Here is a 19,141-nt window from a genome sequence, read left to right on the forward strand (position 1 = left end):
TGTTGGGTGAGAGGGTTTGAACGGCCTGCTTGTGCTTATTTAATTATCTGGTGCATGCATGACCGATCTTGAAATATACTCTCTTTCTTATTCGATTTTTGCTCCATAGATTATCGTTGAATGCGCGTACGTTCTTCTTCTTGTTTTATGGATCAAGACTTGGAGTCGACGAGAAGATTCCGTTGGCAGGCGTCTCCGCCTTTAATATTAAGTAATCTGAAGGGACTGGCAGTTCGTGGAGTGGTTGTTATCTAGAGACATGCATAAATTGCACTGTTGCACGTACATCAAACTTTATTCGGGACATGCATTGTAAGACGTGAGACCCAATTTGGCTTTTAAAAAAAAATGGATTATGATTGGGATTTTTCTTTTTTTTTAAAGAAATGATTGATGTTGATTACTAAAATTATCCAAATACTGATGTATATAAATGAAAATATCTATCAATTTATTAGATAAATTGGTTAATCGTTAGTCATGTAATTATTTAATAATTAAATAATAACATAAAGTAAATAAATTGTATAATATTAAATTAGTAATGAAGGAAAATTTTTTAAAATATTCTTTAAAATATAATCTTACGGAACAGTCAAATTTATAAAAATTAATTTTATTATTTAAAAATTAATTATAAGTAAGTCTTAATTATAAAATTTTTTTCAATTGACTCCTTTTACTTAAGTCGACAAACAACTCGTATCTTTCACAAGACTTGTAAATAAAATAGTTAAAAAATGATAGTTTTACGTGGATGTATAACAGTATCAAAATATTTTATTATATTTTATTTTAATATCTAAATTACAACCATCTCCAAAACGAAATTCAAAGTTTTATTTGATAGTTAATGGACTTACATTCCGCCCACAATCGTAAAACACACGTATACCCAGCCCATTCCTGAGAGCCCAGCCCACATCCGATAAAATGTGAAATGACGAGGTTGCCACGCATCATCCTAGGCCCCGAGACCCGGATAGAAAGGTGATTAACAGAATAATAAATTAGTATTTATACAGATCCACAAATCCCCAATTCCCAATTCATTACGAACAGCCCTAAAGATTTTGCGTACAAATCATTTGAAGAAATTTTGTTGTCATGGGAGGCCATGGAGGTCTGAATATTCTACCGCAGAAGCGGTGGAATGTGTACAATTATGAAAACCGAGAGAAAGTTCGCCAGGACGAGGAAGCCGCGGCCAAAGAGGAGCAGCTGAAGCGCGAGCAAGCAAGGAGACGCGATTCCGAGTTTCGCCTCGAGCGCCTCCGCGTTGCCCGCAACTTGGCTCCAGTGACCCGATCTGCAGAGCCCGATGAATTGGAGCCTAAGACTGGCCATATTAACCTCTTCGAGGGGATTAAGATCTTCGACCCTATTAAGGGTTTAGAGAACGAGGGAGGTGATGAAGGAGGTGGGATTAAGAAGAAGCAGAAGAAGATGAAGAGAGAGGAGGCCGCGCCCAAGGTTGTGGGTCCGGAGGATGAGAAGTATAGGTTAGGGTACGGGTTAGCGGGGAAAGGAGTCAAGTTACCCTGGTACCTTGAAAGGCGAAGCAGCAATGAGAATGGCGAGAGTGGTAGGGATAATGGGTCAGCGAGAGGAGTGGAGGAGGAGGGAAAGAAAAGTGGGAAGAAGACTTTGGAGGAGTTAAGGAAGGAGCGGTTGAAAAGAGAAAAGCGGGAGAAGGAGAGGGAACGGGCCTTAATGTTGGAGAAAAATCGAAGAGATGGAGCTGGCTCTAAGGATAGAGGGTTTTCCAGGAGGTGAGCTTCCAGCATTCTTGTTCTACTTTCACTGTTGCAGTCATATTTTGTGTAGATATATCATCAGACTTTTTTGAGTTTTTGGGTTTAATACGTATTTTCCTTGTGTTTTCATGAATAATAAAAATCGAATTGATTTATGAATGAGAAAGGATTGTTTTATTTAACAAAATCGTATTTGATATGGCTATGGCCCAAATGGTACATCGCGTTAGCAATTATGACGCTTAAGGATATGGTGGTACTCACGTCTGAGTTGTGGGATTAGGCACCTGATAAGTTTTGTTGCAAGTACAGCAATTCCTGATTCTAAGAATAGGATTATCGACTGCCGAAGCACACCAAGAAACTAGTCTAGTTGAGTGTAATATTACTGAAAAAAATTCACCTTCAGATGGTTTGCAGTCAGCTCATTTCTGGTAAAACAAATAGTGAGATTTTTTATGCGTAGGCACAGTGGGGATGAATTAGGATAGCAGCTGAAAAAAATGGTGGAAAAACAAGGAATTAGAATAACTACATATTCATCTTACTCTTCTCGGACTCCATTTGTGGACTTGTTTGAAGCAGTATCACCAGCAATAGGGCATTGCATCTGTTTGCCCTTTCCAAGGTAAAAGGTCATCCAATCTGACTATTCTTGGTAATTGATGCGTTTGTTTTATTTTTTTAATAAATGCTTGATTCACAAAGAGATCTTACGAAAGAAAAGATCACAAATGCCTGGGCTATGCCTAATTATGTGGATTAATAAATTCTTCTTACCTATCAAAACAAAACAGAGAACACAAGAAAAGCTCACAAATTGAAATCGCTTGTTGTGGTGCATCAGATTTGCAGAACTATTATTATTGTAAATGTATCACATCTACTAGGTGACATTCAATCTCTAACACCCATCTCAGAATACCTGCTAATGTGACATATTTGTCATTGTGCAGGGGGTGATCTAGCCAAGTGAGCATGATTTTCTGCAATTTACACGAGTTGTCTATTGCTTGCTCGTCATTTTTGTAACTTATGTTCATCTATCAGGATTTGGGTCGTTGTAAGCTTTGGGATTGAGAAAATATATTGCACACTGGCGACTCATTTCCATGTATATTCTACCCGAGATTCTCAATTTCATATGAAGTACGACTGCATTTCATTTGCAGTCGAATTCTGGAGGAAGTCTCCCTTGCTCGTTTTTGAATTTGGTCGAGTAAAAAGTATCGTAGTTACTTGGAAAGAATGAATCTTTGTACATAATGCATTGACCCCGGAAATTATGTTTCAGAGAATAAAATTGAATGGACTATACTATTAATTGTAATTTTTTTTCTCATCTTGTTCCCATATTTATACTAGAAAATGACTTGAGGACCTACAGCCTTACAGGGTACCGCTTCAGCTTCTCATGGAGTTCTTGAAGAACCCGGAGTGTACACTGTTGCTCTCAAATGTCAGTTCCTTTTCTTCCTAAAATTTCAAAACCCCAGTGTTCTTCTCTCTCTCTCTCTCTCTCTCTCTCTCTCTCTCTCTCACACACACACACACACTCATTTTGGCCACTGAGGGATCTGATTCCTGAATCTGAACACGGTTAGGACTATATGAAGGTCGATTTGATGCCAGAGTTCGTCGAGGCAGTCTAGGGTGACACCGGAATGCTTAAGTATAAGGGCTGTGATTGCATTGGCCGGGCAATTCCTATGGAGTCGTTCTACGGAACAACAACTGTAGCAGATGCACACTTGCACACATTACGTGTAAAATATATATATTTTTTTAAACACAGCTGACGTCGTCGTTTTTCTCTCTCCTACCCGATTCCCTCTCTCAACTCACCCAACCCCGCTGTGCGCCACCTGCAGCGCCACCGACCACCTGCAGGTGGCGCCACCGACCACCTCACCAGCTCTCCCTCACACCGGTGACCCTCCAATCACCTTAGATCGTCCACGGCAGTCACCACGCGCAGCCCCCCCTCTCCTCTCCCGAAATGGGTCTTAGTCACCATGCCGCCGCCGTACGCCAGCCCAGCCACCACCACCGATTCCCACGACCTCCCAGCAACCCCCACCGTCGAACCCAAGTCACGGCAACCCTCTCCTCCCTCTCCATCGCATCTCACAACCCGAAATGGGTCTCTCCATCGCATCTCTTATTTGGCCTAGATGGACGCCGGATGGGTTGGGGGAGAGGATGCCGACGCCGGGTTGTGGTGGGGATGGGGGTAGAGGAGAGGCGGGGGCAGGGGGGCTTGGGCGACACACGGGGTAGAGAGAGGAGAGGTTTTGTTGTGGGGTGTTTTTGGTCATTTTACACTATGACACCTAAGGTGTGCAGGGGCTGCTCCCAAACAGGGGCTGCTCCCAATACTTTTCTATTCCTATGATGCTGATGTAGAATGATATCATGCTAAAGGAGTTCTTTTACTCTTATCGATCACCGTATCCACTCTAGGCCACTCCGATACTCCATATCCGTCCGTCAGTGGGAGCAGTTTAAGAGACAGCTTGCCAGTCCAAGGGGGCGGATATCGGTTGTTTCTGCCTCAAGTGGATGGTGATTTGGCTGGTTCCCATCACCTCCGCCGTGGCCCATTTTTGGACCAGAAATATGGGCATCAGAGTGGGACAATGGGCGACAGCTTGAGAAGCCGAGAGAAGAGGACAAGAAATAGAGAGTTGCATATGACGAGTGGGCAATGACGTAGGCAGTGGCAATGACGTAGTTGAGAAGAATGGGAGCTGGGATAGCTTAAAGGCCAGGAACCCATGACAAAATCTATGGAAGGCTTTTTTTATTTAACGGTTAAGAAATAATTTTTTTAATAAATTTTAAATTTAAAAAAAAATGTTTGAAAAAAATGGCTATTTGGAAAGAATTGTCAATGGCTTCCCTCGATGGGTTTAGCAGCACCCTAATTTGAAACTAATTTTTATTGATATTTAAATGTGAGAAATGATATTTACAATCTTAATATAAATAAGTTCCATATATATATTTTTTAAAAATGAATAAATATAAAATTTATATAAAAAAAATTAATTTTTTAATTATAAACTTTACTTTTTCAGAAACAACATTTATACAATGTATAACTGAATCTAACATTATTCATATATCTAGCAGGGTACTATCCACCCTTATGACCCTCAATCTGCACCACATATATTTGGAATATGTAATTTCGAAACCCATAGGAGAATAATTGTTTGAAGAGTAAAATATTTGTGAGATCCTCTCGCCAATCCCCTTCATCTTTGCGTCTACAAAATCTGCGTTTAATGTATTTAGCCATTTTTATTGCTGGCAACGTACTTATAAATCAAGATTTGGACTTCTGATTATTGTAACTTGCAAGTGTTAACAAGCCAATGAAGCTGAATGAAATGAACATACATTTTTTTCTTCTTTTTTTGTTTGACATTTAAAAAAAAAAAAAAGGCTTTACGCTACAATATCCTGCACGCTATAGGGTTGTTTAATTGTTGACCTATTCCGCTGGCGGCTAATGGTGACGACTCAGGTAACTAAGGTTCAGATAGATTGGACACATACGACATTATATCGGCAGTTGAATCGGTTTAACCCCTTTTACTACTCGCAAGTGGCAAGTGAACGACAAAAAGTCGCGGAACAAAACTTCCAGTTCCACTACTGTTTTATACTTTATTCGTACAAGAATTATAGTACCATCTTGTCCATACCTGCTTTTGCTGTGAGATAAGTTAGATTACCAAATTTCTTAAAAATTGACATGCTCTTTGATTCCGATCTTATCTTCACTCCAATATAAAATAAAAGGTTTATTAGAACATGAAACCCACAACCACATTTGTTTGCAACAGAAACCTGCTTAATTGGGTGGCATCAGCATGCCTAATCTTACAAACAACCCCTTAAAAACTGAGGTTTGCAAAGTTGATGTTGATCGTCGCAAATTTGAAAATTCATTCTCCCAAATTGGAGGTTTCGTGAAAGTATGTGTTGTGTGTTTTATATACATATATATATGTCGTAGAGACGATCTAGCTATTTTAGCTCGAAAGAGAGAAGAAGACCAAAGCTTATCATCACCAGCAGATTAAGAGGAGGAAAGGTGGAGCTCTCCCGCAGTGCTACGATGCCAATACTGAGAGAGAGGTCTCTCCTACACACCGAGAATCTGACACGCCCTTCGGTAGGTTTTCTTATCCTCTTTTCTCCTCCGACTGAATTCGTGAAGAAAATTCTGTCATGTTGCATCTAAAGTTGTATGAATTCTGAGATTGATTGCCCGGTTTTCCTGAATCTCTCCCTTGTTGTAAACCAACGTAAACAGAACTCATTTGGGTCATGTGCATGTTTTAGACAGGATTACGTTATGACATCCCATGTAAGTCTTTAGGTTAATTGTTGAACGGTTCTGATTTCCGTGTGGCTCTTCAACTTAGGATTTCAATATCTGTGTTCATCGTTTTCTTATTTGAGATGTTCGGTCTTTAGTTTCAGGTTATAGTGATGACTGCAAACATGGGATGTGATCGTTGTCGGCAGAGAGTATCCCAAGTTGCTTCAAAGATGACTGGTGAGAATTCCTATGCGAAAAACAACAGTTGTTCCGTAAAAAATTTACTCATTTAAACACCCCCACTAAAAAAGAGAAATAAACAGAGGACAAGAAATCGGGGTCTTCATTTTCAAACATAACAAAAATATTGAAAGCTTTCGCATATAGAAACCATTCTCAGAGGCAATTTATAGAGAGCTAAGGAGTTTAATTTATGAGTTACCCTGAACAGGATTGGAAGAATATACCGTGGATGTGCCAAATCGACGAGTAACTATGAAAGCAGAGTTCGGATTTCAGTGGAAAGCAAAAGATGATGCTCCCAAGAGCAAGATGAACAAAGAGTTTCGCCGATTAACATACTTATTCAAACCTTTTAGAGGAACTTGTTTTGGTAATCATTTGGCTAATTGACTGTAAAAGTGTCAAGTGTGTCAATCCCTCAATATTGCTAAATTCTGTTCCAAATTTAGTTATTTAGCAAACTGATGAACATGGGGCAAAACATCGGTTTTGTTTACCTTAATGATCCGCAAGTTTATGGCAAATTGGCGTTCACCAATGATGGATATATACTTCATGGGCCAATCTAGAGGTATCTAAGAAATGAGTTCCATATATCCAAGACTTTTTTTTTTTTTTTGTCTAAACAAGTATATTATAGATATATTTAACAGTTACAGGATACAATAGTCAACAGAGTGGAAGGTCCTGTTGACTATTGAATATGATTTGCCAAATCTTACCGCGACATGCGTAAACAATCAAGTTTTGTCATTATTAAATATTAATAATGTATTTACCTAAAAAAAATTCATCTTGAATGTTAATATACGTTGTAATGTAGAATAAAGTTGATAAACAAAGATAAGCAATGTAGGCAAATTGAAGTTCTTATGCAGAATGAACTATACTAGGATCTATTGATACCTTTAGCGTCCTTAAATAAAGTAAAAGACGATTCAATTTCATCAATCTTCCCGTTTATTTGAAGTAGTGCTTATTGAATGTGAAAGCTAAACATTAATTAGTTCATTTGAATCACAAACACCTCAACATTTTTCATGTTGATCTATAAATAGAAAAGCAATACCTAAATGATATCCCAATTTTTCATCTATATTTGATAGATATATTTGGAATTTATTTTATCTTTATCAATTCTCCTAATGGGAACTGTTCCATAATGACAACCTCTGATTAAGTAAAACAAATTAAAAATAAAATACATGAGTGGTCAAATTGAGGCAACAAACTTAAACATCATAGTATCATTTTTCATTCTGTAAATGCTTTGTTAGTAGAGGGATCTCTCCATCAGTTGCAACATATTGTATATATATGTTAAGTAGCCGTTATCAGAAGAAACATAAGCTTCTATGGAAGGAGGTATATTATATACTTATTTGTAATGTGTATTGTTAACGTCATGTTTTGTAAGTCTTTGGGTCAAGTTCTAACAACTCAGGTATTCAATACTGGTTATGTAAAACACAAAAAAGATGAGGCTTGAGGATGGTAGCCTTGGGACTGACAAGCCTCCGACGCCTAAGTCAATATAAGCTTCTAGGATGTTTGTAAGTAAGCACTGAGAGAGAAATCAAGAGAGCCAGAGAGCCTTCCTCATACCTGGAGATGGCTATTTATACCCGTGCCTGAGGGGGGATAGATCATCTCTACTCCCATGGGGCCCTTGTCCTCATCACTATTCTTTACTATCAGTCTTATTAATGCAGCATACTTCTATGGCTGTACTCTTAATGCGGCGCATGATTCGGGTTGGGTTACCATTAATGCATCATAGTTCCCCCACCTGGCTTTGTCAAATGTTCCTCTTTACTTCTCGTTGGTCCATGCAGACAGGTACTCAAAGGATGGGCGTCGCTTGAGGAGTTGCTTGGTCAACGGGGGCGAGCTAAGGGACCCATTAATCCTATCTGGTCATGGGCCCTTCTTCTTGCTCTCTGGTTGATCCATACTATGGCCCAAAGGAAGAAGGGGAAAAACCCCTTACATATATGTTTATGGGATCTTAATTATATTTTTCTTCTACTTTGAAAAAACTTCCAAAATTATTATGTTTTTTGATTATTTTGTTTTTTGCTTTTCAAAAAAAAAAAAAAAAAAAAAAGGTAACTAGAAATTGGCTTGAACATAGGTTTAATAACGTTGCTGTAGTGATATCTTTTACTAGTATCGACTTCTTAATTAATAGCTTGAACTCGGTCGTTAACTTTTGTAAATACTTTCCATGAGAATAATTGCATAATTTAAAACAATAAATAAAGTAGACTTTGCAGCTACGTACTTGCTTTTCTCTCTTTCCTTTTTGAAAGATGGCTTTAATTTCTTTTTCTCTTCGAAAATTAATTTAGTCTTAATTTCCATAGGTATCTAGATATTATTCACGTCGATCTAGATTCTCACATCTTGAAATTGGTAGCATCTTTAATTTCCCAGTTTTCTTAGAATAACAATACATTAAAAGACGTTCTTGGTATTTATAAAATTAATGGCATACCCACAGTACTGCATGATGCTAGTACTAATTTATGGTTAATTACAGTACTTATATTTAAATTAAATAGATCGAATGCGTGACAGCAGTCATTAATTTGGTTTCGGTTGCCTTAATTAATTCCCAATCACGGAGCATAAACCCGAATTGAATATATATATATGGAGATGATTTTCATTTAATTATTTATTTTTTTCAACCTATCAAACTCGAGAGTCTGTGCATCCGTCAAATATTTTATCTTTTTCCATATTAATTTTGAAAATTGGAAATCCGAATCATCATGATGAGTACTTTCTTTATTTCACTATTATGATTTGGTAATTAATCGTATAAAAATCTGTAAATAAAACTAAAGATCTTCTCCAATTAAAGCCTAAATTATACTGTTGGAGAGAGAATATATATCATCTCAATTAATGTTAAATTATTCTTATTTGATTTTTGTATCATTTCCTTATAAATACGGCAACAGTGCTATTAGTACATTCTCCTCTATATATACAGATCTTCTTAAACAAATAAATTCTATACATGTCGCATACGATCACGATCTATCCCTCAGACATGGCTTCTTCAAGGGTGCAACTCCTGTTACTCTCGTTCATATGGTTTTTCTTGCTTGGCCATAATGAGGTTGCTGCAAACTGGGGATTATCTCCAGAAGAAGAATTGAGATTCAAGCAGCAACTCACAAGTCTTGACAAGTCTGCAGTTAAAAGCATCCATGTGAGATTCCTAAATATCACTGCTTTTCCGGCCTTTTACTTGAAGAATTATAAGTGTCATGATCTTGTTGATATATATTGATTTGCATTAACATTGATAGGAAGGTGGAGACATATACGACTGTGTTGATTTCTACAAACAACCTGGTTTTAGTCATCCCTTTTGGCAGAATACTACGTATCAGGTAATTTTAATATATAGTACTTGAATTATATATATTAATATTCTGAAATTACTTATATTAATGATCATGTTCCAACTTGTTAAAACTATCATGCAGACAAAACGTAAATTATTTATGCAAGGATTGCGGAGTACAGCAAAATTACCATTGAATATTGGACTAAAAGATGGAGGTTGTCCTTATGGAACAGTTCCGATTAAGAGAATTGGTAAAGATGAATTACATTCAGAATTATATCCCTCAAATCTAGAGGACGAGCCCGGACATCATGTAGGCAGGCATTACTTTTGCATTTGTTGATTTCTCATGGTTGTAGCGATTCAATTCATGAATTAACGCAGGTTTGGTTATATTTTTCAGTATGCAGTACTTCAAACAAAACCTGATCCAAATAGGATGTTGGAGGGAACTGAATCGTACTTCGGATTATATAACCCCAAAGGTGTTAGTGGAACCCAATTTAGCTCATTCCGCTTGAAAATTTCAAATGGTGGTGATAGCATAAAAGCAGGATTCATGGTATGTACGTAGTTCTTCTGGTTTTTAATAGCTATGATATGATATTCTCACTGCAGTAGACATGACGTCTAACATTCAAGTTGAATTCTTTTAGGTGTATCCATTGCTATTCAAAGATACCAAAACTCGATTGTTTGCTCATGTTATGGTAAGTTTTAGTACACGATCATACTGATCATAAAATAAAATATTTATTTTCATAATTTTAATACTAAAAGAAATTAATGATTTCTCATGTGCGTCCATGACTTGAAACTCTATCGATCAGGTGGATAAAAAAATGCAGTGTTATAATCAAGAGTGTCCAGGATATGTACAAAACAGTCCTCGGATACCTCTCGGTTGGCCAATCAAGCATACTTCAGTTGTAGGAGGACACCAATATGCCATAAGATTGCAGATCAGTAAGGTAAATAAAAAACTGATATATGCAACTGCAGCATGCAGCATGCATCATGTTCATCGACATGATATGCTTCCACACGTACATGACTGACTTTTGCTTCTTTTTTTTTTTGCCCTTGTTACCACTGTTAGCAATATATACGCACGGGGCCGAATTCAACGGAATATATATGGTCGCTACAATTTCATGATGATTGGTACACATACGTAGGAATGTGGCCAGCAGCAATGTTTGGAAGTTTATATAATGTTGGAAACCAAGCAGATTGGGGTGGAGAAGTTTACAGTCCACCTGACCAACCAAGTCCACCTATGGGTACTGGCATTCTTCCAAAACCCAATGGAGACTCAAGATATGCACATAGTCGTGGTATTGGTATTTCATATCCGAATACGAGATCACTATATGTGAACCCAAATGATACAGTTCTATATGCATCGGATCCAAAGTTTTACAATGTCATGGATCGCGGATATATGAATGACAATTGGGGACGGATGATTTTATACGATGGTCCGGGTGGAATTAAAGGAGCTTGATTGATTGAGGTTCCGGTTTTGATAATAAAAGGGGGGTACGTAGCTAGCTTGATTGAGGTTGTAATTTGGCTCCCGTTTAGTTTCATGCTGATAAAATTTCCCAACTATCTCAGTTGGGTTTTATATTTTATATAACAGTATTTATTGTTCAAGAAATTTTAGTTTATTTGTATGTATACGCGTGAGATTTACATTGATCTATGTTGTCCTTTAATTATGACATGACAATGTCTTATTCTGTGAATATCATGACTCTTGAGTACGTAGATCGTTATTAAATTCAAAGAGCAGTTGTCCCTAGCTAGCTACCGTTTCTCTATAATGAGAATATTGTGAATCAACATGAAATCCAAGAACAATCTCATCTAGTGAATTGACCATACAAATCGAAACTCTTTCAGAAAGACAGAGCTGGCACTCAAATCTCAAGACTCATTTTCTTTTTAATTTACGAGAATACAAAACCATCGTAACTCTTAGATATAGAAGTACACAGTTGTAATTTTACAGCTCATTATCACCCACAAATCATTGACATACTCTACAGTCCGTGCATGCATTAATAATTAACAACATCAACCACCATCGATGAAAGTATTTAAGCTAGAAGCCATATATGTTGTACAACATGCATGCACTGTTAACAATTTGCCAGGTGCGAGATTCTAGCTGTTGAACCACCCTAAGTGTAAATGCAAACAATACATAGCTGCTGCACATGCACCGTTCTGACACCGAATATTGAAACTTGCACATGTTGATTTTCAACAAAAGTTGCTCCAGCTGGAAGACAGCCATCAATTAAGGTTGATTGATTAGCAACTTGTTTAGGAGAACTTCTCCTATAAATAGGAGAGTTATGATCTGTAAATGAGAGTGAGAAAACAGAAAGAAAAGAAGGATGTGAGAGAGAGAAATTTGTAGAGTTTTGTAAATCTCGTATAAATTCAATAAAAGAGGCTCCAGTAGACGTAAGTAATTTGCTAAATCACTTAAATATCGTCTTGTTTAATTTTAGACTGGCCGAAGTGCGCGACACCAACTTCATATTACAACAAAAACACAATCAATATAGGGAAAACGAACGCCAACTGCATAAGTTTCCACGTGCATGGCTGGCCTCGTAATTACAAACGAGCTAAATCATATATGTCAATCATTGATCGAAAAGCCGTCAAACCAACAGCCGATAAGATATATGAAGACGAAGTTTGTCTTTTGTTCTTTGGGGAACGATTTCTTTTGGTCGACGCTACGTACTAGATGGTTTGCAACTTTATCGACGGTTGGACTCGATCCAACTCCTGGAGTCCGACGTAGCTTAATTTCTTTCATGGTTCAGTCTTTGTATGCGCTCGCTTCATTAGACATGCATTAGATTATCAACTACAATATCGACCATGATTACCATATTTCCTTTTCCTCATCGACGTCTTCCAAAATTTCTATCCGGATTTTAGGATTTTATATATTGCAAGACTCTCCCTTTTAATGTTTAGACCCTATCTAGATCTTCAAAGAATATGGAATTGGTTTTGGGATGGATCCAAATCAGAATCCTTTTCTACGCCCAACTAAATATGAAATCAAATTCAGCAGGCGTTTTATATTTCAATACAAGGGATTAGAAAAACATTTCCAGCAAACTGGGTGTATATAGGATTCTTGGGCAGCGACCACAAGTACCATTATCAGAAAGTCCAGGACACCTCTCTCAAGTTGAAACATAAAGGAATGCATGTTATGAAGATAAAATAAAATAATTGAGTTGCTGAACAATACTTTGTAATCAGGCAGTTAGGATCATGACCTGAACCATGACTGCACACCGCACCTAACAAGTTTACTGCTTCCACAAAGCTAGCAACCAAAAAAGTGTACCAGTACCCTTGGCGAGTTACTTTCTTTTCCTTTCATCATCGTTCTTCATTGATCAGGAAGACAAAGGAAATTGAGGTCAATATATGCAAAATCTCTTTCGCAACGATAAGCTTATGTCTTCTTCATGAGATACCCCAAAATTATGCCAAGCAATCCAATAAAGATGACAAACAGGAAGGAGACACCAGTAGCACGATTTTTATAGCCTTCACGCCTCAGTAGTTCCTACATATTATAGTCATTGTGAGATAAGAAATCCCCATAGCTCAAAGTTCACAGTAATACACCAGAAATACTTTACAGAAGCTCGTATGTTATTTTAACTTAGAAATGGGCTTTTTGAATGGAATGACATAAACGCAGATGCAATAAGAGATTACTAAAGCAACAGATTCTATACCTTTGCAGCAAGACATAGTTCCTACCCATCTAAATTGCAAAAACAGGAAAAAGAAAAACTAGTAAATATACAAAAGGGGAAAACACTATAAAAGGGATGACCGGCAAGCATTAGTTAATCAACCTTCAGATTTTTCAAAAATTCAATAAATCTCCCAATGTAGCAAGGATAGCTAAGGGACACCCTATAATCTATCCTTCTGCTGCCCTTCCTCTATGTTTCTCTTCCACATTTTTTCATTGAACACATATAAGAAAAGACATAAGCTATGCTGGCATGCATTATGCACACCCACACCAACCCCTGCAGTGAGTGATTATACAGTTTTCCAATAGTAATGCTCCTGCTGCTCACAAAGTGTGTATCCCACAGGTATAAATATAGTAGAAATTCCTATGAAAGCCGCATACATATAATCATGCCCCAACTCTTATCTCAAGAAAGTCAATAAGTTCATATGTAGTCACATATCGTGCCTCACACAACATGCGTTGAAGGGAACATATTGACATACTCAAAACTGGCGAGGGCTTGTATAATCACCAGTGCACCACAGAGTTTTCCTCCCCTAAGTAAATGAATATATTGACTCTACTTTCCCACCTCAACCATCCACGATGACAAACCAATACACCCTCACAATGAAGAAAATAGCAGTTTCAACTACATTAAAGTCTTCATGATGGTGCCTAGTACTTTTAAACCAAAACAGAGTGTCTAAAGCATCTACTCAGGTTGGGTTTGTCTATATAAATAAACAGAGCAAAAATCTGAAACCAGTTCAGACAGTACTTAACAAAATAAGTTCATGACATCATCCAAAGGTATTCATACAGCTGACACATACAGGTTTTGAAGGGAACCTTCACTTATAAACAAATAGCAGTCAATCATTTCAGCTGTAGAAAATATATCAATAGGTCAACTCTCATAGCAAGCACTTGGACAAATGATGTATCTTGATAGCAATGTAACTTAGGTAAGAATGATTAATCATATTTTCTCAAAAGAAATCATTAACTCTTCATTATAGACTAAAGAAAAATTACATGCAACCCATCCCCCCCCCCCCCCCCCCCCCTTCCCCCGGGAGGCGGAAAAGGCCCTCATAAAAAAGTGGTCGTAATTTTATCAAGATGAATTTCCTGTGATCATCACTCACCAGTTCCTGACGAAGCTCGTTATTTTGTTTAATTGCATTGTTCTTTTCCTCGGTCAATTTTGAAATAGAAGCTCTAGCCTGCAATTATTTCCAGTGTCATCAACTGCAAATAAATAGCCTTTCAATATGTAGTAAGCACATGAAGATGAACATCAAAACTACAAAGTACACAAAATGAACATGCAACCATACATTGTACTCTTCCACATTGGAAGGAAATCTATTAAGGAGAAGGGAAGAGATAGAAACAGGTAGTCTCATAGAAAACAAAAATGTCTTGTCAGAAATATGAAATACAAAATACTTTTCAAATATTGGTTGCTTTCCTAAGATTTCAGCAGGTTATTCCAATCCGACTTGCGAGAAATGATGGAGTTAAAGCCCGTATAAAAGCAATCACTGGCTCTCTTAAGATGTGATGTTGATATTGATGGGAGGCACCCGGTTGATCTTTGTTGCAGTCAAAAGGCAGGAACCATTGCTAACTATCCAAGGAGCAAATATTACACAAAAGATAGTCCATGATAAAAATCCCCATCAAATTTGGATAATGTAAAAAGACGGGTGGAACAACAGGTGAGGGAACCTAGCAAACAAAGGATGTTAGTCATTTGTCAATGATAGTTTGTTCCTTGGTAAGTTGATTCCAAACCAAACCAAACCAACAGGTTTTTTTCCCACTTGTCTTGCATACCTGTTCAAAGAGAATACACGCACAAAGGAAGAAATGACTAATATTCAAATGCTGCCCAATGACAAACAATCATCAAGACACCAATGAAGTCTCTTGCATAAGGAACTCTCATGTCTTCTTGTTGGTGGATGAGGATCAAAGTAATTGGCAACAATGAAAAGGATTGTAGAAAACAATGGCAAACGTTTTTCCCTAGGATCTTCATTGTAGAAAATAGAAAAGGATAGCAATGCTGCCATAATGTATGAAGTTACAATACCTTATATGACTGCAATTTATTTAATTTTTTTGGTGGGTAAAATATAATTTTATTGAGTCAGTAAATAGGCGTTGTCCAAGTATACAGGAAATATGACTGCGTTTTATTCTGAGCATATTAATGAACTAAGTCATAATCTTTTTAGTATATCCTGTTTCATTAAAATCAAAGCAAATAATTCTGTAATAAATCTAGCTAACAAAACAGTACATAGCTCTTGTTTGGTACAAAAATAGTTAAAAGAAAATCTAGAAAACAGTGCAGTAAAAGAGATAATACCCTGCAAATCAAACATTATGATCTTTTAAAACAACATAAAAAGAGAAAGCTACCTGATAGTTAGTAACACACGCAAGAACTCATAGACAAACACTCAAGAGACAAGATTCTTTTTCCTTCGTTATCTCTATAGATTTCTCTTGCGGGTCAAGGAGAAGCAGCTCAACGAATTGCAATGCAACCAGTATTCCCAAGCAATAGATAAGAACGTTATAGTACAACATTAAAAACTACTTAAATACTCACATTAGTGAACTCAGAATCATTCGCATTTCCATTCTCTGAAACAGAACCCCTTGGTGAAGATCCTTCTTCTGACCCTTCTGGTACTGGAGAAGGTGGTTGGGGTGGAGAAACATATATGACTCTCAATTTGCACTCCTCGACTGTATGTCCAGCCCCCTTAGTGAACTAAAGAACCCCACTATCATAAGTAACAGAATTCAACACAAACCTCACTAACTCATAAGAATCCATATCAGTGTGCTAGATTCTTACCATTTCTGGGGTAATATCCTTTGTAGTTGCACCATCCTTTGCTCTTGCACTCTGAAGCAGAAACTTGTCCTTGCATTGCATGTCAGGAGGAGCCTCCTTCTGAGCTTGCATAGTAACTGAATCAAGACCACGCATTTACAAATAATTAAATAATTACCAAATGCCAACAAACACAAATCAAACAAAATGGTTAGTACTATAGGCACCTATAATATCACATGTGGACCGTGGCAAGACCATTCCAGTGTTCGGACGAACAGAATACTTCTTCGGATTTGTTGTTTTCACCTGACCTTGACCAATTCACACAAGAAAAAGATCATCGAAATCCACAATTTTAATTCCAGATTTAAATGCTATGCCTTCTTTCTGATTTTCAGTTAAGAAACAATAACAGACCTCAACTAAGTCATATTTATACTTAATTACATGGATTTGGTTGTTTTTTCTGGTCCCAAACAATGAAAATCACAGGTCACATTCAACCACGCCCATTTACCTCCATTTCCTTAATCCTCAGCAACCAAACAGAACGTAGAACATCTTACGACAAAAAATACCAAACATACTAATGCATATAACAAGGAAACAAAAATCTGAAACGACGAAAAACAATGAAAAGATTACCTTGAAAGCTACATAATTATCGGTCTTATTTGACAGTTGAAGCGGACACGAGATCTGCTTCTTCAATTCAACTAAGGAAATAACAAGAACAACGAAAACAGAAACAAGTCAAACAAACGCAGACCGTGGAAATCCATAAAAAGAAAAAAGATCCGTGAGAGGAATATGTCTATAACTCACAAGGGAACTCGAGTTCGTGAGGTTCGATGCCGAGGAGCTCTCCCGTGCTCATCTGGAAAACAATGGTTTTGGTGAATATGAAATCTAGCCGAGAAAAAAGAGTTGATCTTGGAAAAACCGAAAGGGCGGACGATGATCCGGTAGAATCCAGAGGAAGGAATCAGGTGAATCTGTGGAGCTCTTTGTTGTTGGAAGTATCCTTACCGAAAACAAGATTGGCGTAGAGATAGAGAGAGAAGGAGACACGGACATAGAGAGACAGAGAGAAGGGTGAAGATGCAAGGAAGAATGAAAGGAACCACCTTTTGCTTCTTTTCGGTAATTTTAAGAATGCCATCCTTACAAGTTAAGTCTCTCATGCTTGATAATTTCGAGTCTTCGACCATCAAATTTCAATTATCTATATTTACTAACACTTATTTTATAGCAAAAACCTAACACATTTTTAGAGTCAAGAAATTGTATCACATATTATTATGATAAATCACTGCACCATCGTTGCCAACCATCAACCTGGCCTTGGATCTTGAGCACATGTTGAACGAATAGGACCATTTTTAAACCAAGTCTTGGGTAAGTAGGCCAAGATACAGTCTAGGATGTCTAGCCACGTTTATACCCATACTTGAATAGAACTCGTCAATTCGGTTCATGGCAATTCACAATCTTCTTGGAATCAAGACATGTTCATGTACTCTCTTCTTCTGTTAATCCATTAATTTTGAGCACCAGAAGACAATTATCATGCTGCCAACCAATGCATCATTACTACCAACAATTATTCATATATTATGATGCTAAAGTCATATTTGTGTTTATATTCTAAAAAGACTAATTAATGATATAATTAAAATTCTATTTAACTATTATAAAGAACAAAAACTTCTCTTTATGAAATAATGTGAGGTACCATATATCACATACTATTATCCCTCATAACATGTGTTCGCATTGTTGGGTATCACAGTCACTCTGGTCTATCAAATGTTGTGCTGCACATTTAGGTGTTCGCATTGTGTCAAGATTAGCATCCAAACGCAAAAGAAAACATCTCACTCTCCCTGTAAATGACTGGAAAAATATCCAATGTCAAAGAGAAATCAAATGGTTCTCTCAAACCTCCCACAAGCCCCATTTTTTATTAGGTACCGCCTGCAATTTCAATCAGAGAAAAAAGAAAGAAGCCAAGGGGTAAAAAAAACTAGAAAAAGGGGAAAGTTAACAATCTTGGAAAGGACCGCAGCCGAACATCGATGGGCCCCCCCAAATACACTCACTTAGAGATAGGAATAAATACACGAGGACAGTGTTCATGAGACAACAATTATGTCATTGTATTTGTTGGGAAAGTAGTAAATCCCAAATGTTGAGAAGTGAGAATCCCCTAATCTGCCTCGAACTTTACTCATTCATTAGGTAGAGAACAGAGGCACATGATGGCATTTGAATTGGAGAACTTTGGCTACTGCATCTGGCAGAGCCACCAATTCTATGGTCTAACGAAGCTCCACGCCTACCTATTTGGCTCTGTGTGCCATTGCTTCACATCCCCAATACTGGTGGCTTTGGTATCTCAAAAGAGTTTGTAGCTCTAGTTTTAAGTATCAAGAACAAAAGGCTGTTCATTCAAATGTACATTATGCGGGTTTCCTTAAAAAATTACGCCAACAGATGCATGAAACCAAGCATGACAAGTTCTACACATACCAGCATCGGTGTGTTATTATTATATTCTGCTTTTCATGTCACTGGGAAGTATCCGAGACACATACATGCATACAATATGCATGCATGTATGCATACATACATCCCTAAATCTGTTCTTTGGCGTATTCATGTATGAGCAACAAACCTATTGCCAGAAGAATATCAATTGAAATATTGTCCTTTTGGAATCCAATTCCATGATATAGACTTAAAGTTCGTTGTGCTCCACTTAAGTTATTGAATTGAG

General features: G+C 37.3%; 4 protein-coding genes across 7 annotated transcripts; 3 read left to right on the forward strand and 1 right to left on the reverse strand.

Annotated features, from left to right (window-relative positions):
* The first annotated feature begins 1,001 nt into the window (after positions 1-1,001).
* Positions 1,002-3,087, forward strand: LOC122282877 (leukocyte receptor cluster member 1). 2 transcript variants are annotated; one of them, XM_043094934.1, is made up of 2 exons: positions 1,002-1,772; positions 2,808-3,087. In XM_043094934.1, exons 1-2 carry the CDS (start codon positions 1,108-1,110, stop codon positions 3,007-3,009), a joined length of 867 nt encoding a protein of 288 aa, XP_042950868.1. In that variant the 5' UTR covers positions 1,002-1,107; the 3' UTR covers positions 3,010-3,087. The 2 variants fall into 2 exon arrangements, with proteins under 2 accessions (XP_042950868.1, XP_042950869.1); XM_043094935.1 differs by having other exon boundaries at positions 1,005-1,772; positions 2,714-2,945.
* Positions 3,088-4,945: 1,858 nt separating this feature from the next.
* On the forward strand, positions 4,946-6,874 carry LOC122282087. Of its 3 annotated transcripts, XM_043094024.1 has the most exons (4): positions 4,946-5,943; positions 6,085-6,138; positions 6,249-6,330; positions 6,545-6,874. In XM_043094024.1, exons 1-4 carry the CDS (start codon positions 5,887-5,889, stop codon positions 6,724-6,726), a joined length of 375 nt encoding a protein of 124 aa, XP_042949958.1. In that variant the 5' UTR covers positions 4,946-5,886; the 3' UTR covers positions 6,727-6,874. The 3 variants fall into 3 exon arrangements, with proteins under 3 accessions (XP_042949958.1, XP_042949960.1, XP_042949959.1); XM_043094026.1 differs by lacking the exon at positions 6,085-6,138 and having other exon boundaries at positions 4,962-5,943; positions 6,255-6,330; XM_043094025.1 differs by lacking the exon at positions 6,085-6,138 and having other exon boundaries at positions 4,991-5,943.
* A 2,523-nt stretch (positions 6,875-9,397) lies between these two features.
* LOC122282481 lies at positions 9,398-11,207 on the forward strand. Its single transcript, XM_043094431.1, has 7 exons — positions 9,398-9,559; positions 9,660-9,743; positions 9,840-10,013; positions 10,104-10,262; positions 10,357-10,410; positions 10,531-10,671; positions 10,800-11,207. The coding sequence occupies exons 1-7, from the start codon at positions 9,398-9,400 to the stop codon at positions 11,205-11,207; spliced, it is 1,182 nt and encodes a 393-aa protein (XP_042950365.1).
* Positions 11,208-12,831: 1,624 nt separating this feature from the next.
* LOC122282065 (vesicle-associated protein 1-1-like) lies at positions 12,832-17,638 on the reverse strand. The gene is made up of 7 exons (XM_043093993.1): positions 17,188-17,638; positions 17,008-17,078; positions 16,587-16,668; positions 16,381-16,496; positions 16,129-16,293; positions 14,651-14,728; positions 12,832-13,313 (listed from the first exon to the last, which is right to left on the reverse strand). The coding sequence occupies exons 1-7, from the start codon at positions 17,237-17,239 to the stop codon at positions 13,200-13,202; spliced, it is 678 nt and encodes a 225-aa protein (XP_042949927.1). The 5' UTR covers positions 17,240-17,638; the 3' UTR covers positions 12,832-13,199.
* Positions 17,639-19,141: the final 1,503 nt, after the last annotated feature.

This window comes from Carya illinoinensis, chromosome 11 (assembly GCF_018687715.1).
Source record: "Carya illinoinensis cultivar Pawnee chromosome 11, C.illinoinensisPawnee_v1, whole genome shotgun sequence".
NCBI lineage: Eukaryota > Viridiplantae > Streptophyta > Magnoliopsida > Fagales > Juglandaceae > Carya > Carya illinoinensis.

Coding starts and splice junctions, on each gene's coding strand:
- LOC122282481 (XM_043094431.1), top strand. CDS start 9,398: ATGGCTTCTTCAAGGGTGCAACTCCTGTTACTCTCGTTCATATGGTTT. Junction 9,560..9,659: donor CTGCAGTTAAAAGCATCCAT/GTGAGATTCCTA, acceptor TAACATTGATAG/GAAGGTGGAGACATATACGA. Junction 10,263..10,356: donor GCATAAAAGCAGGATTCATG/GTATGTACGTAG, acceptor GAATTCTTTTAG/GTGTATCCATTGCTATTCAA.
- LOC122282877 (XM_043094934.1), top strand. CDS start 1,108: ATGGGAGGCCATGGAGGTCTGAATATTCTACCGCAGAAGCGGTGGAAT. Junction 1,773..2,807: donor GATAGAGGGTTTTCCAGGAG/GTGAGCTTCCAG, acceptor TTCATCTATCAG/GATTTGGGTCGTTGTAAGCT.
- LOC122282065 (XM_043093993.1), bottom strand. CDS start 17,239: ATGAGCACGGGAGAGCTCCTCGGCATCGAACCTCACGAACTCGAGTTC. Junction 16,669..17,007: donor ATAATTATGTAGCTTTCAAG/GTAATCTTTTCA, acceptor GGTCAAGGTCAG/GTGAAAACAACAAATCCGAA. Junction 14,729..16,128: donor ATGATTCTGAGTTCACTAAT/GTGAGTATTTAA, acceptor AAATAATTGCAG/GCTAGAGCTTCTATTTCAAA.
- LOC122282087 (XM_043094024.1), top strand. CDS start 5,887: ATGCCAATACTGAGAGAGAGGTCTCTCCTACACACCGAGAATCTGACA. Junction 5,944..6,084: donor AGAATCTGACACGCCCTTCG/GTAGGTTTTCTT, acceptor CAACGTAAACAG/AACTCATTTGGGTCATGTGC. Junction 6,139..6,248: donor ATTACGTTATGACATCCCAT/GTAAGTCTTTAG, acceptor TTCGGTCTTTAG/TTTCAGGTTATAGTGATGAC.